We start from the raw sequence: 14,922 nt of genomic DNA, 5'->3' as shown, positions 1-14,922 counted from the left end.
AAGGAGTGGCAGGCAGGGGCTTGCCGGGTGGTGGTTGGAACACGGGGAATGCCCTGGAAGCTGTCCCAGCTGTCCGCCAGGAAAGCACCAAGGCAGGGAGTCGCCTACGTACTGGGGAGAGGGATGGAGAAGACTGTTGTTGCTGTGATGCACTGTGGGGGGAGGGTGGGTGTCTCTGCAAGCTCTGTCAGCCAGGGGAAAGAAAATGGCAGTGCACGGAGTCATTTCTAGCTTGCTGCTTCTACAGCAGGGCTTTCCGGGACATTTTGCTACTTGATGGGGACACTGGGACAGAGTATTTAAATTCGGGACTGTCCCAGATTTTCTGGGACATATGGTTGCATAATTATAGAGCTGAAACACCAACCCCAAATAACTCAAGTTAGTTGACAGTACTAGTCTTTGCATAATCTCAGCACAATTAAACAGTTATTGCTTTCCATCTCTTTAGTCTAGCACAGTGGTGGGCAAACTGTGGTGCATTGGGGGTCTTATGTCTGGCCCACAAGATATTTTGTTTACTGTTGCCTATGCGCAGGATTGCCAACTTCCACTGGTTTCCAGCCACATAAGTTTTTTTTCCCTACAAGTATTACTCAAGTGACATGCACTTAAAGCAGGGGCACGCTAAGTGAGGTACGTGCTGATTGACTGTGAGAGCTGTATACTTCATCTGCATTAAATAGAAGTGCTGCTATGGATCAAGTGGAACACCCTGCAAATTCTAGGTATGCAAGAGCAGTTAGTAGAACCATCCTATCCTGGGAGACCATCTGTGTTATGACAATTTTGCAGCCCACTGAAATGGAGGGCCACTCATGCAGCCCACTCACTAGCCTAGGTTGCCCGTTTAGCAAATAAAAAGCACATCAGTTTCCCTGCAGCAAATACAGATTGGTCATTTTGACCAGCATTCTAACCTGAGATCTTATACCAGTCCACCAATAACCTGTAGACTTTCAATTATGCTTCAAGTCACAAACACACAAGCAATGTTCTATGCTGGGTAAGAAGCTCTGAGCTCATCAGTGTAAGATGACAGAGTGCAATAACTCTCTGAATCGGAGCTGCTATTGAAAGGCTCAATGCTACTCCCACTGATGTCACTAAGAAACTCTCAACTCCCTGGCGAATAATTTTAGTTACTTGTGTCTCTCTTGTTACCTGTAAAGGTCTTAAAAGAGACTCTCAAAATATCTGCTGTACCTATTCATTGCAGGGCATTGTACCACAGTTATTTTGAGAGTCTCTTAAGACCTTTACAGGTAACGAGAGACACACAAGTAACTAAAATTATTCGTCAGGGAGTATATTTCAATTAAATAGGAGAAGGGAGGAGGGTTTGAGGAGGCTATGGAGACTTCAGTAAAAAAATAAATGTAGGAAGAGAGGGCAAGAAGTCCAAACTAGAACAAAGCGAAGTATCCTAATGATCTTGAGCTTCCCTGGCAAAAATCAGCCTGCACATTTGATCATACGCCAAATAATGTAGTTTGCTAGATGCATCCAAAAGATCCTTAACAACTTGACATGATCTTCTGTACAAATGAAGCCTTCATTTAAAATGGTCACAAGTGATTTTTAAAACAGATAAAAAATAATGCAACAGACCTATTAAAATCCAGAACATGAATTTATACTTTGGAAGAGAAAATGTAACTTGTGCTGTCTCCAGCAAATGAGACACAGCTCACCTGTAACAGCTTTTGGAAAGTTCCAGGCTCCCCCTGGCAGGTTATGTTTTCTAGTATGATTCCTATGTTGAATGCATAAGGACTGCACTGTTTGCCTTAGTATGCAGGAATAATTTTGACATCTTGATGCTAGATGCAAATTCTTGATACCAAATTCATGGCCATTTGGTAAATTTTACAGTTATAGGAATTAAAAAAAACCCCTCAGTTTCATGGATACAGATATTTAAATCTTAAATGTAATGATGTTGTAACCATGGGGATCCCAACCCAAAAGATTCCACCACTAGCAACAGTGCAGAACTAAGAGTGGCAATACCATATCTTGCCAGTCTCACTTCTAGGGTTGCCAGATGGTTTCAACAAAAATACCAGATACACTTGACATTATATCACAATCTACATTACATCTTATTTAGAAAATATCAGACATTTATCTTCTCTCACTTTGTTTCCCGAACAGAAAGCTCAAATACTGGACTGTCTGGTTCCAAACCAGACACCTGGCAACCCTACTCACTTCTATGCTGCTGTGGAGCTTACATTTGAGGGAGATTTCTGGAAGTGGGTCTGGCTCAAGCAGAGTAAGAGCATCCCTTCCCAGCCCGGAATAATAGCTGGAGCTCAGAGTATCATAGGGGCCCCCAATCAGGGTTCTTTCAGGCCTGCTGCTCCCCAGATCTGAGCCCAGTGCTCAGAGACTGAAGGGGCCTTGGGCAGACTGGTGTGTGTGTGTGTGTGTGTGTGTGTTCACACGTCCATGGTTTCTCCCTGACACACTTGAAATGCTGTCTCTGCCCCAGAAGTGATGACCATGCACCATCTTCATTTCTGTGATGCTGCTGGCAGTGGCGCTGCATTCAGAGTTAGGCACCTGTCCAGCAGCTGCTGCTTTCTAGTTGCCCAGCTCTGAAACAAGGGCAAAAGTAGAGGTGACAATAGTGCAGACCCTCTCCTATAGCCAGATTTCACAGTGGAGACCAGATTTCCTAGTCCATGAATTTGGTGGGGCCCTCTCTAACTATCAGCATGGAAGATATTGACATAAGCCATATTTTATTATTTTTACGTCAGCTTCACTTGAGAGCTAAGATTAAAAACAAACCTTAAAAGAAGGTCTTGCCAGCAATGTGCTCCCAAAATCAAAGCAAAAGGCTCACGAGGCACTCCTCCCACAAATTACTTAGCAAAATACTAGGAAAAGATTATGACTTCCAAGGTGCCTGGATTTCTGATCCTTGATTGGGATGGTCTATGAAAAACACAAAAGAGGCAGGGGACTAGTTCAACCTCTCCCCCAAATAAAACTACACCATGTGTGAACGGTTTTGATGGCCAATGACAGGATAATGCTTCAGTACATGCTGCAGTGATTTACACTACACCTGGTACTCTCAGTTTTGCAGGAGCTAACGAGTGCATGCCAGAGCAAGGTGAAGTCAGGTGATGAACTGTGCTGTCTTCTACATGTACATTCATTACAAGGGAAACTTGACATTTATACACTCCTTATGCCAAAATTAATTTGCAAGGAGGGTTTTCACATTACTTTTTTCCCTTCTGTTAAATTAACTAGCAATTGCCACAGCAACTGGCATTTAAAAGGGTACTTTTTACTACTTATAAAAGATCTTCGAACACATTCATTCTGAATATCATTGTTCGATAAACTTTCCCCACCTTGCCATCTTCTAAAGGTTAATGATTGTTCTTTGGATTATAGATAGTTTGCCTTTATTTCTACCCAACAGGAAAAATAAACTGATGACTAATGTTTAGTAGTCAAAATATTTCAGGCAAGAGAAAAGCTCAAGTGGAATTTCTGAGTATGCCTGTTATCGTATCACCATCTTCTTACTATTGTTGGACTACTTCTAAAATTGTGACACTCGTAGAAGAGTATGATAGCAAGCGAAACCATATGAGATCATATGTCAAGTGATTCCAGTTTCTATTAGAATGCTCATCCAGAGTTCAAAAGCTTGGAGGTATATTTTCATTTTCAATACTGCTTGTAGCTGCAGTTCAAGAACATTAGGAAGGAACCTCATCATTTTCTTGATATAGTTATTAATAAACATTGAGCTATCAAACAAGCACATGTGAATGTGATCTGAATAAGGGAAGATAAAATATATTCCCCAAATACTGTCATTAATTCAGATGCAACAATTGGCTTCAGATCACTTTTTAAATGATAATGTTAGTATAATATAACACTTCAATGCTTACAATCTGCAAACAAATATCAGATGTTTGACTGTATTTAGGAATATGAAATATGCTACATGAAAAGTTCAGTGACATTCAGTCTTCTGTGTGTACAATCAAGTTAAGCTACTGCTACTATTAGTAGAAAAGTGACAGACAACTGTTATTGCAGCCAATGCATAGAATAAATAAATTGAGTACCATGTGTAAAACACGAAGTGTTTTCTGATGGATGAAAATCTTTCAGCGGTAAGATATTTGTGCTTTAACATACACCCTTCAATTAAAATGCAAGATTAAGGCATTAACGTCGTTAAAAAGCAAGTACTACAAACCCAGTAACTTAACTATGGTAGTAGGCAAAAGTGGGAACCACCACAATGAACTGGTGTCTACTTGCAGTGTTGATTTTGAAATCTGCTTTGTCATAAAGCCAAGAGGTACTTTTTAGCCAGGCAAGTCAATTATGTGGGCCTCCTTATCCTTTCACATTGGCTTTACAATGGAGACATAACCAGTTTCAACAGTGTTACTCCTCTATAACAGTAGTGTGAAAGAATACAACAGACTAACCCCTGCAGGAGAAATTTCCAAAGCAACCAAGGGAAGCATACACACATATTTTCCATTTAACTTTAATTGAAGATGTGTGTCTTACATGCCTTCAATTACTGTACAGTTGCAACAGGTAGAAATACAAGTTTGAGATTGAGAAAGGCATTGATAATATGTTTTTTTTTTAAATAGCCAAATACATTTCTCACACACTTTTCGACCTGCATATACGGTTTAAGAAGAAAGGAGAGGTGGAAGGAAGTGTAATGGTAATTAGCCGCAGATATATCACACCACTATACATACCCTTTTATGATCTTCCAGCTGCCTCTGTAGTAGACTTTGATCAAGCTCCTGCTGAGCATGCAGAAATTCTGTTATAAAGTGTAACACTAAAGAGACACTAATTTCTTCAGCATCAATAACTAAATAATAGGAAAATTCAAGATCATACAGCTGACAGCAATGGGGAAGGAAAGTAGGTCGACTAACTTATTAAAAGTTTCGGGGCTTATCTAAACTTAGATGGTTACCTTTGATGCCTCTCCATCAAACTACACAGGGCATGCATGTTTGCTCGATGTTTGTACATATTTGAAACTAAAACAAAGTTTCCCTCTAGTTTCAAAGTAATTCATAATACAAAACAGAAAAACAGGCCGGGTTCTTGGCAACCTCTTCGTGCATTATATCCATGCTTACACACACACACACACACACACACACACACACACACCCCCACCCACCCCATTTCTGGAGGAAATGTCATTATTGTGACACACCTCACTCTGGTCACTTTGAAAGTCTGGTCTCTTGAGAACGTGGAATACATTTGGCATATAAACCCACTGCCAATGCCTCACTTCTGTTTGAGACTTCCAATGTATTTTTCTTCTGCTGTACAGAGTAAATACTAGGACAGATTTATAATTTTGAAAGCCAAATGGCTCTTTTTTAAAAAATGAGGCAGATTTTCAGACACTTACTACAATTAAAACATTTTGTAACTCAAAAGGGTCTCACACTGTTGGTGACTTAGAAGGCATTTGGATCATTGATGTAGCACTAAGAGATCGTCTCCCACATGTCTCATGGAACTCATTGTGTGACCACTGAGCACATAAGTAGACGTTGAAACAATACTATACAAACACTATTTATTATATAGCTCCAAAGCACTAAACTGCATTTTTCTCTTCATGCACTTTAAACAAATCCATAACACTGCTTTGCCACATACAATTCTTTATGTAGCCTAGACAAGTGAAAACAAGCAAGACTTAAGCTTCCATAATGCTTTAATCAGGAGTGAAACTGATCTGATTGGCAGGGGTATACTCTCTGCCAACCACACCACTGGTTACCTCAGTTTCAAAAGAATTCAAACTTTCATATATAAATAAGTGTCCTAGTCAATGCTTCTGGTAGATAAATTGTTGAATATGAATAGATTCATCCTAGGGTTTTAAGACACTGTTATATAATGACGACAACTGAAAGGTCATTGTTACATTTTCACTGAACCATTTTAAAGCTGGAATAGCCAACTGTTCTGGATTTGTGGAACTGTAAATTTCCACAATTTTCCACACTCTCCTCCCCACCACCAATCTCATGTTTTTAGCATATAGGATAAGAGGCCTTTGGATTGGTGATCTCCCCTACAAGTGAGAGGAATGAAGCTTAGTTCTTTACCACAAGAGATCTAGGCTTCCAATGTAGTCCTTCCACTAAAGATGGGTGGCCAAATTTCCTGCACTGCTTTGAAAGTTTCAGTCTTTGTTCCTTTGGGACTTTTAGTGAGAACAAGTTTGGTAAGAGACCATTTTTTTTTCCATTGGCAAGAACATTTATACTAGATCGAACCATTTCAGCACAGCTACATATTGAGTGAGATAGGCAGAGAGATATAAGACACAATAACATACATTTGACCAACGAAAAAGACATTTAACTAGCACTACTTAAAAAAACACCAATATTTGTGTGCTTTACAAATATAGGTGGGCGACACACCTCTACAGAGCTTTCCATTTCTGGAGGTTGCGGCAGCTAGTTGAAAGTAAAATGCAAATAATTAGTCTTAGTTCAGGAACCTTAATCTAAACAGAAATCTAATGGTCAACACTTAGGAAGAGAGGAATTTAAAAAAAAACAACAACCAAAAAAACCAAACCCGCCCACAACGCACCTTTCCATGGATTGTTTACCACTTACATACCTATTGTTGATCAGAGACCAGGTTTTCCAAAGCATACCTGCTAAATTTGCATATCCCCAACTTACATGCACAAGCAAGCACCCTGATTTACATATACATATAGTTTTGTGTCTGCAATAGCACACATTGCAACTTGGGGATGCACAAACATGCTGTTTCCAAAAATCTGCCCCCAAACATAAATTCACCATATATGTCAGTGTGTAACACGTTTTATTGTAGTGGCTTATTCTCCACATGGAGAAACTCACTGCATATCACTTGCAACAGACATAAGTTTCAGGATATGGATTCTGAAAGTAGATTTTCAGTGGATTGTCATTTATAATATAAACATTCTTTTCTGAAATAAAAGAATGCTATTACAGTTTGGACATCAGCAACCAAGTAGGAAGTTGAAGGGGGATAAATAGATATTCCATTTAAAATACCATGCAGCATGTTAACACATATTTAGACAAGTCCACCGGTACGTAACACCTAGTAAAATTGACAGACATTCAACAGTTATAGGAGACCTATAAAGCCTTTCTAACTTGGTTACTTAACTTAATTTCTCTGAAACAGACACATTAAGGATTACTCTTTTTGAAAGAAGATCATTTTGAGATGCAAAATGTGCTTGGTGCTGTAGAATCTCATAACAGTCAACCTCTGCCTCAAAGAATGTACAAACTGAACAGACAAATGAGACAATGAAGGAGAAGGAGGCATTACACTTAAGTTTAATGATGATAAACAGGTATTAGCCGATTAAGTGACTTGCCTAGGATGCCATCCAAAGCCTTAACTGCAAACCCCCGTTCCCCCCGTTATACACTTTCTCTCCCTTTCTTGGGACTACTAGTAGAGTGACTATGATGCATCAGTGTTCAAAGTGTCAGCTCAATAATAGAAACAAAGAAGGGGAAAAAATAGGCAGGACAACAGAGGAAGACAACTAAGAGGAGGAAGTCTAAGGTGGAGAAGTTCCACTTCTCAGGAAAGAGGCAGAAGTACTGATATTTCCATCTCTCGGCATTCTGTGGGAAGGGATCCCATGGTCAGGAAAAACAGTTTTCCTTATTTCTTCTCATTAACTTTCCTCCTGGCTGATTCACAGGCCCCTCACGTACATTATTTCCTTGCATTGTCACCACCATGTGCTCTGGTAATTTAATAAGCATGAAAGCCACTGAAGTTTTGGTCAAATAGGAGTTCAAGGTATCAATGCTAGGAGAGCAAAAGTTTAACAGGAAGAATCTCATTTTCACAGGAACTTTATCTTTCTCTCTCTAGACTATATTACCAAACACACTCTTGTCGCTCAATAAATAAATTTATAAATTAATGGAGATTGCCTATCTCCTAGAACTGGAAAGGACCTTGAAAAGTCATTGAGTCCAGTCCCCTGCCTTCACAGCAGGACCAAGTACCATCCCTGACACATTTGCCCCAAATCTCTAAACAGCCTCTGCAAGGATTGAACTCACAACCCTGTGTTTAGCAAGCCAAGGCTCAAACTATCCCTCCATCCCCCAGCTAGACACTGGAATTGCCATACCAGATCATTGGTCAGTCTGGACTCCTTAATTCAGACTATAGCAGCAGCCAGCACACAATTTGCATCAGAGCAAAGTGAAAGCCCTCTCATTAATACTTATTCTCCCTACCAATAACCCAGCTCAGCCACACACACTTCTGTTAAGATAACAAAGGGATGTCTTATTTTCAAGGACTGAGAAACTGGACCAGCAAGGTTAAGTGTTCTGATCCAAGCTATAGAGATTGCCAAGAGTCTTAACTAGAAATGAGCATTTCCTAGTCTTGTGTTCTTACTACACACTAGCCAATCAGATAGGTGCATGTTCTAAGTCTGAAAATTGGCAGAGATATAAAGAGTTCACAAGAACTTCATCTAATCCTGTAGAACAAAGAGATTTACAGGAACTAGGAAGGGAAAGTATTTGAGTCAGAAAAGTCCCATGTCTTCCAAATTAAGTAGGAAAAGGGACATTGTTCAACCTATGTGTTACGGCCAAATCTTATAAAGTGAATTGTGTGGGGGGAAAACCTTGCTCCTGGAAAGAGTTCGGCAATTTCAAATGACAGGAACTTCATGCAGTCCCAAAGGCCAGCTCACCTGTAACACTGCAATTGTAGCAGGGCTTTAGCAATCAGACAGATTAAAAACTAAATACTGAGACAGGTTAAAAATAGAAAAAAAAGTTGCATTAGGGGAGTCATGCTATCCTTTCCAGTGTATAGCAGGGTAAAACACACATTAGCATAGGCTTTGGGGAAGGATAGTTCCAATGATTAAAGTGAAAACCTGGGAGTCAGAAAGAATTCCCTGCTTTGCCATAGATTTCTTGTGTGACTTTGCAGTATGACATCACTTTGCCTCAAATTCTCTCATCTATAAAACAGAGGAAATGTTGAAGATAATAGTATTCGGATTATAAAACACAGATATTACTCTGCTGGGTGGCTTGTAAGCACCACAGATAAAGCAAGGTTGGAGAGGAGCATACTTTTATTCTCCATTATACTTGGTGCAAAATAGTTTTACAGCTTACCATCGATACTCATCGCTGCAGAGTTTACTGCAACCAATCCCTTTTAATCAAGGATTTCAGCTCCCTTTTCACCTCCTTGAAATCTGGAGGACCAAAAAAATCCCACCCACACAGACTGCGTTTGCTGGTGTACGTCTCTGGAGCTTGCATATGAACCACATAAAAGAAAACAAATCCTTTTTATTTAACTGAAGTCAACATTTTACTAGAGGTTACTTTAATTTACCCACTTAATGCCTTCTAAACCCATTACCATCAACACAAGTTGGGGGTGCTCATTGCTTTGTTGCATTTGATCCTTTTATGATTTGCTAACTATATGCAAGGCAGGAGTGGCTGGGGATATGTCCTTGAATTGGGATTCATTTAGTTTGTTTCAATAAATACTCTTGTACATAGAAACATCAGCTTTAGTAGGCAGCGACTGAGAAATGCACAGAGTTCTGCTGAACCTCTCTCAAATACACAGCCTACTTGAAAATAAGTTACTGGATCTAATAATTTTGGAGCAACGTTGTTACAAGAAGAAATAGCAACTGTGTAGCTTCTGAAACTGCTCCTGTAGTATTGGATGCTGGCAGACAGTGCAGACTGAACTAACAGTAAACAGTTCCACCACATTTATTGGCAATTACTGCTGAAGGTCACACATCAGCAACGAGCATGAATTCCAGGAAAAAAGCTGCTCTTATGTAACTGCTGCCTGAATGTTGGCAGGTGCCCAATGAAGCAGTTCACTGCAATATAGGAGGGAAAAAAAGAAAAAAAAAAAGTAGGACATTTCTTAGTTACATTCAGCATCATCAGAACGCCCCCTTAAGGTGAAGTTTAACAGTTCTCTCCTCTTTAGTGCTCTTCTCCTTCCATACATATTAATTTATTCCGGTATTTACAAACCCCTAACTCAGGATCTTACTATTTTCATTGCAGCTCTTATCTTCACATAGCAAAGCAGGTAGCTTTGTCTGCAGTACCTGTTAGAATCCAGTGACAGACTGCAAAGGGGGCATGAAAGCACTTGTCTGTTACTTTAAATCTCCTGAATCACAATGAACCCAAGACTTAAGCATTCACCCAGATCTATCTTTTCAGTGTAGCAGCTGTGATCATGAATTGTACCTGGGCTACAATAAGAAGGTGGAATTTAGCTAAAAAAGAACATGAGCTCAAGAGTTAAAGATTCCCTTGATGTCTAAGACAGAAGGCCACATTTTCCTCTTGTGCTGGTGCAAATTGGAAGCCATTCTACTGAAATTAATGGTGTTATTAATGCAAGGCAAGGAAAGTACTGTAACGGTATGAATCAGGCCCACAGAAGCTTCTAGGGAGAACTGCCATTCGTGTCTCATTTTTAAGGGTTTTCTATTTTCTTTATTGCTAGAGATATTTGCATGGGGCACAGGGCCTGTGTTAAAAAGTCCATATTCGGCAGTTTATTCTCCACCTATATAGTCATAATGTTCAACTCACAATGTCAATCTGGGAGAAAGCTGTAGATTATTATTTTTTCAATCGTCTTTCAAAAAGGCACCAATGAGCAGAAACAGATCTGTGAACTAACTACTAGTAGAAGTACTAGCAAGATGATGATGAGGAATTTGTTGTTGAACCCAAACAATGTAAGGAAACTAGGCAAAATTACTACTCTGTCCTTAATCACTGGATATTACAAACTTCTCAGAACACTAATCTGACAGGTGAATCAAGATACAGTGTGTCTGTGACATAGCTGCAAGGCATAGCCAGAACAGTTATGACCACAAAATTGTGACCCTTTCAAATTCTTCCAGTTATGCAGGGGATTTCCTACTTAACAAGGTGAATTCCAGTGTTTTTCACTGAGTAACAAAGACACTCCCTTCCGCAGGACAGAAAGGATTTTAAGAGACTCTACCAACTTTGGTTTAGAGTTTTCTCATTATTGCAAGTGTAAGTAATAAACAATAGTGTGACAGTGGCATTTAGGGTTCTTTTTAAAACACAAATGAAAGGCAAGATTTTGACCCTACCCTTTGCCAAAAGTATCTTACAGTAGCTGCTTAAAATGCCAGAAAGATTGTGAAATAAGGTCTGATCAATATCATAATACAATAAGAATATACCTCGCCCACAGAATGTGTACTCTGAGGGCAAGAGTGAATGGATAACCATTTCAGTCATTCAAAAAAATTAAACTGTTCAGAGTTTTGCCGCTGAGGAAGCTAAAAACGGTAAGTTTGGTTTTCTTCGACCCCCAACTTTTGCAGTTGCCAGGAGCAGCTATGATGGGAAACTCCACAGCTTCCTTTCAGAATACTTAAAAAAAATCCTTCCCACTGCCAGCACCTCACTTTATAAACAGACACTCTTTATTTCCTGCATGTTTATAAACACACCTGCTCCATCCATGGAATTGTTCCATCAGGGAGCAATAAAGCTCTGATTTGCAGCAAGAAGACTAAGTTCTAAATTGGGTCTGCACTCTAACTGATTTATTGAGGAATGAGATGGAACATTATGGCCAGAGACTAAGAGGAAAGAGAGAGAGGGAGTTTCGTTTTATGACTTTAATTTGCAATTAAACAATCCCAAGTTCTGTCTGAAGTTTCTCCAAGATAAATTATACATACCATTTTGGGAATCTGCACCCCCTCAGAAGCTAAAAGGTCTAGCACCTGACAAATGTTAATGTGTTATAAATTAACTTATCAAAAAATGAGCCCATTTTCAGTGGAGTAGGTTAGGTTGGAGGGAAATCTTAATTAGTAAGAAAAAACAAATCACATGCAAGATTTCACACTAAACTCTACTGCCAACTATTTTCAGCTCCCCTGTGAAGCCTGGAAAGATACATTGCCCAAGTCACCTCAGACTAGTGTAAGGTGAGGAGTAACTACTGGAATAAAGAGACTTTAATCATGTGAAATGAGTAACAGGAAAAATCAGCCTCATTCTCTAAATATAACCACTAAAACTGAAAGCAGCTGAGCTCAAGATTGAGCACTTGGAGATGGATAGCTATCCAAATCCATTTTGGCAGACAGGATCCCAAAATGTCACATTTATTCCTTAAAACAATAAATGTTCTAAGACACATATTTAAGATCGTTGCTATGCTGGAGTTAAAAGGCAAAAGTTTCCGAGGAAGTCAATTTCGGAAAAAAAAAATGTTGTTTGAGAAATTAGCTAGTGTATTTTGCATTTTAAAGGGATCAGTTTTTTTCTTAGGCAGAAGGCTGGAACAGCACAAAGGAAACAAATCAAGGGCAGAAGAACTTTTTTTGTTGAAGAAGTTGTAAAATAATTAAAAGACCAGCTGGGGAACAAATATTCTATACGAATATGCAGAAAAACAGATAGAATATACAAATATACAGTCTCCAAATTTGTGCCCACAAATTTTGGGCATATACGATAGTTGATCCATGTAAAAATGATAGCATTTGGATATTTCGCTACCTCAACTGGAAGATCTCACTCCAATAGGACCCTCTGTCTTCAACGTAGGAGTGCTGCACTCAGGGTAAACGCCCTATTTTAGGCTGCTTTGCCAAGCAAGATTAGGCACAGAATTACCACCATGCAGCTTTCACAAGATACACCTAAGTTTTCCCACATATTCACTGGCCAAACTTGAATAGGAAGAAACCTGGCCACACCTACATATCCTGATGAACTCAGTCATCATTTTTTCTTTACAGGGGAAAAAAAAACCCCCCACACCATACAGTTTGCATGCAAGGGCCACAAATACATTGTAATATGAGCAGTCACTCTCACTGTTAGGAAGTATGGATAATTTATTTAGGGTCTTCTCTACTGGGGCTACTCATATTCTTTCCCATCAAATATAAAAGGGTGCTATTAAAACTTTGCATGAACCTTTCCAGTTATTTAGATTAACCATGTTATCTTCTAAATTGGAAGTCAGGCAATATAATGGTACAGTAATTACTGTGGAGCTCTGAGCTCTGATGATTGCAGCTTGCCAAAACTACAACTACATTTGGGATAAGACTTGGGGACTTTGACAGACAATTTGTTACAGTCACTACCAATACAGACGCATGGCAGACTAAACCCAACTAATTCACTAACAGGTGCAGGCATCAGAACACTCAAACACTGGAAAGACAGCATGACGGGTCACAGAGCTACTCATAAAACAAACATCATGGAAACACTGCCATGGAAGAAAAATAAAATTAAGACCTCAGTATTATCCAATTCATCAAGGGTGATAAACTAGAAAAGAAAAAGGAGAGAAGAGAGGTTGAAAGCAAACATTAGTAAGAGACATCACATACAAGTCCCGCATTAGGAACTTGGATATTATTTACCATTTCAGTGTTCTAGTCTGGTACTCCCAACTATCCAGAGAGGCACTACATAGCTAGAGCAGAGCTCTATGAAATTGCCATCTTCTTAGCTGACATCTGCTCTATTGGAAATATTCTGCCATGGAACTGAGCAGATAGGATGCAGCCATACTTTGTTCATACCCACTGTTAATCCACACAGATTGGCTGAACAAACTCCAAGAACTTCACTGTTGGGCATAACAGCAGGCCCCACTGTGTGAGCTGTCAGCAACACAAGACACCCCCTTTAGAATCTTTACAGGGAGCTGGGGAGAATTGAGCAGGAAAGGAGAGAAGAATTCAGTCTCAAAATAATGGGTTACCTGAGTTTGTACCATTAGCCCTAACAGACCTGCCACTCAGAGAAAACATCTGTGTGACCAAGGTGTTTCAGTTCAAGTCAGTCTGGGTCTGTTCTACGCTACTAATCTAGGATGGCTTTCATGTCATTAGGAATACCACAGCTGATCACAAAAAAAGCTGAGCAAATGCCAAGATTTGAGAAGTGTAGTTAGCTATGTTGTTCCCAGGATATTAGGCAGACAAGGTTGGTGAGGTATTATCTTTTGTTAGACCAACTTCTGTTGGAGAGAGAGAGAGCGAGAAAGAAAGAAAGCGCTTGTGTCTCTCACCAACAGAAGCTGGTCCAATCAAAGTTACTACCTCGCTCATTTGGTCATTCTAAGAAATCTCTTCAGTCATATGTCAAGTTTCAAGCATTCCATAAACTTACAACTGACAATTAAAAAAAAAACAAACAAATGACGGGAAAGTCTAGGAAGTCGCATGGGATAACTGTGAAAGGATGGGAAAGGACACAGAGGAAGTGTGCACAGCTCTGTATGTTGGTTCATAGCACAATAAAAATGTCATCCTTTGGTGTGGAAAAGCCTTAACTTTTGCAACAGAAATGCTTTCTTGGATGGGAAGAGGAAGAATCAGACAGTCTGTGTTGCACTGTGGCCACTCCAGCAGTCAAATGGTAGCACCACAAACTAGCACGTGGGAAAAAGTATTGAGTTTTGAGGTTGGGTATTCAGTCTGCAGTCCAGCAGCCAACATTTATCTCACTGTATCTCAGTAGCAACATCTGGGCCCTGATCAAGTAGTTTGCATGTTTCACAGAAATTGCATCAGTCCTATAGGTACTCTGGGGTGAAAGCAGAAGTTATGTACAGCCTTTAATTATTAGGCCTTGGCTGCTGGACCCAGGCAACCTTGTATGTTCTCAAGATGTCTCTTTGGTGCAAGGGAGACGGCAAGAAAATACAAGTCCATAGATAATACAGTGTTGGTGTGTCTGGTCTTCCGTGGCGGAGAAAGGTGATCAGGTATGTTTACAG

The 14,922-nt window shown here is 39.7% G+C and overlaps 1 protein-coding gene across 1 annotated transcript in view; it reads right to left on the bottom strand.

Moving 5' to 3' along the window:
- The window catches only part of ITPR1 (inositol 1,4,5-trisphosphate receptor type 1), a 268,821-nt gene that overhangs the window by 98,531 nt on the left and 155,368 nt on the right, over positions 1-14,922 (bottom strand). The window contains 3 exon segments of the mRNA XM_075939741.1: positions 4,767-4,814; positions 6,477-6,512; positions 13,431-13,463. Of these exon segments, the coding sequence (XP_075795856.1) occupies positions 4,767-4,814; positions 6,477-6,512; positions 13,431-13,463 (117 nt within the window).

This window comes from Pelodiscus sinensis, chromosome 11 (assembly GCF_049634645.1).
Source record: "Pelodiscus sinensis isolate JC-2024 chromosome 11, ASM4963464v1, whole genome shotgun sequence".
Lineage (NCBI taxonomy): Eukaryota > Metazoa > Chordata > Testudines > Trionychidae > Pelodiscus > Pelodiscus sinensis.
The sequence above is the reverse complement of the archived record's forward strand: the minus strand, read 5'-3'. Positions and strand labels throughout refer to the sequence as shown.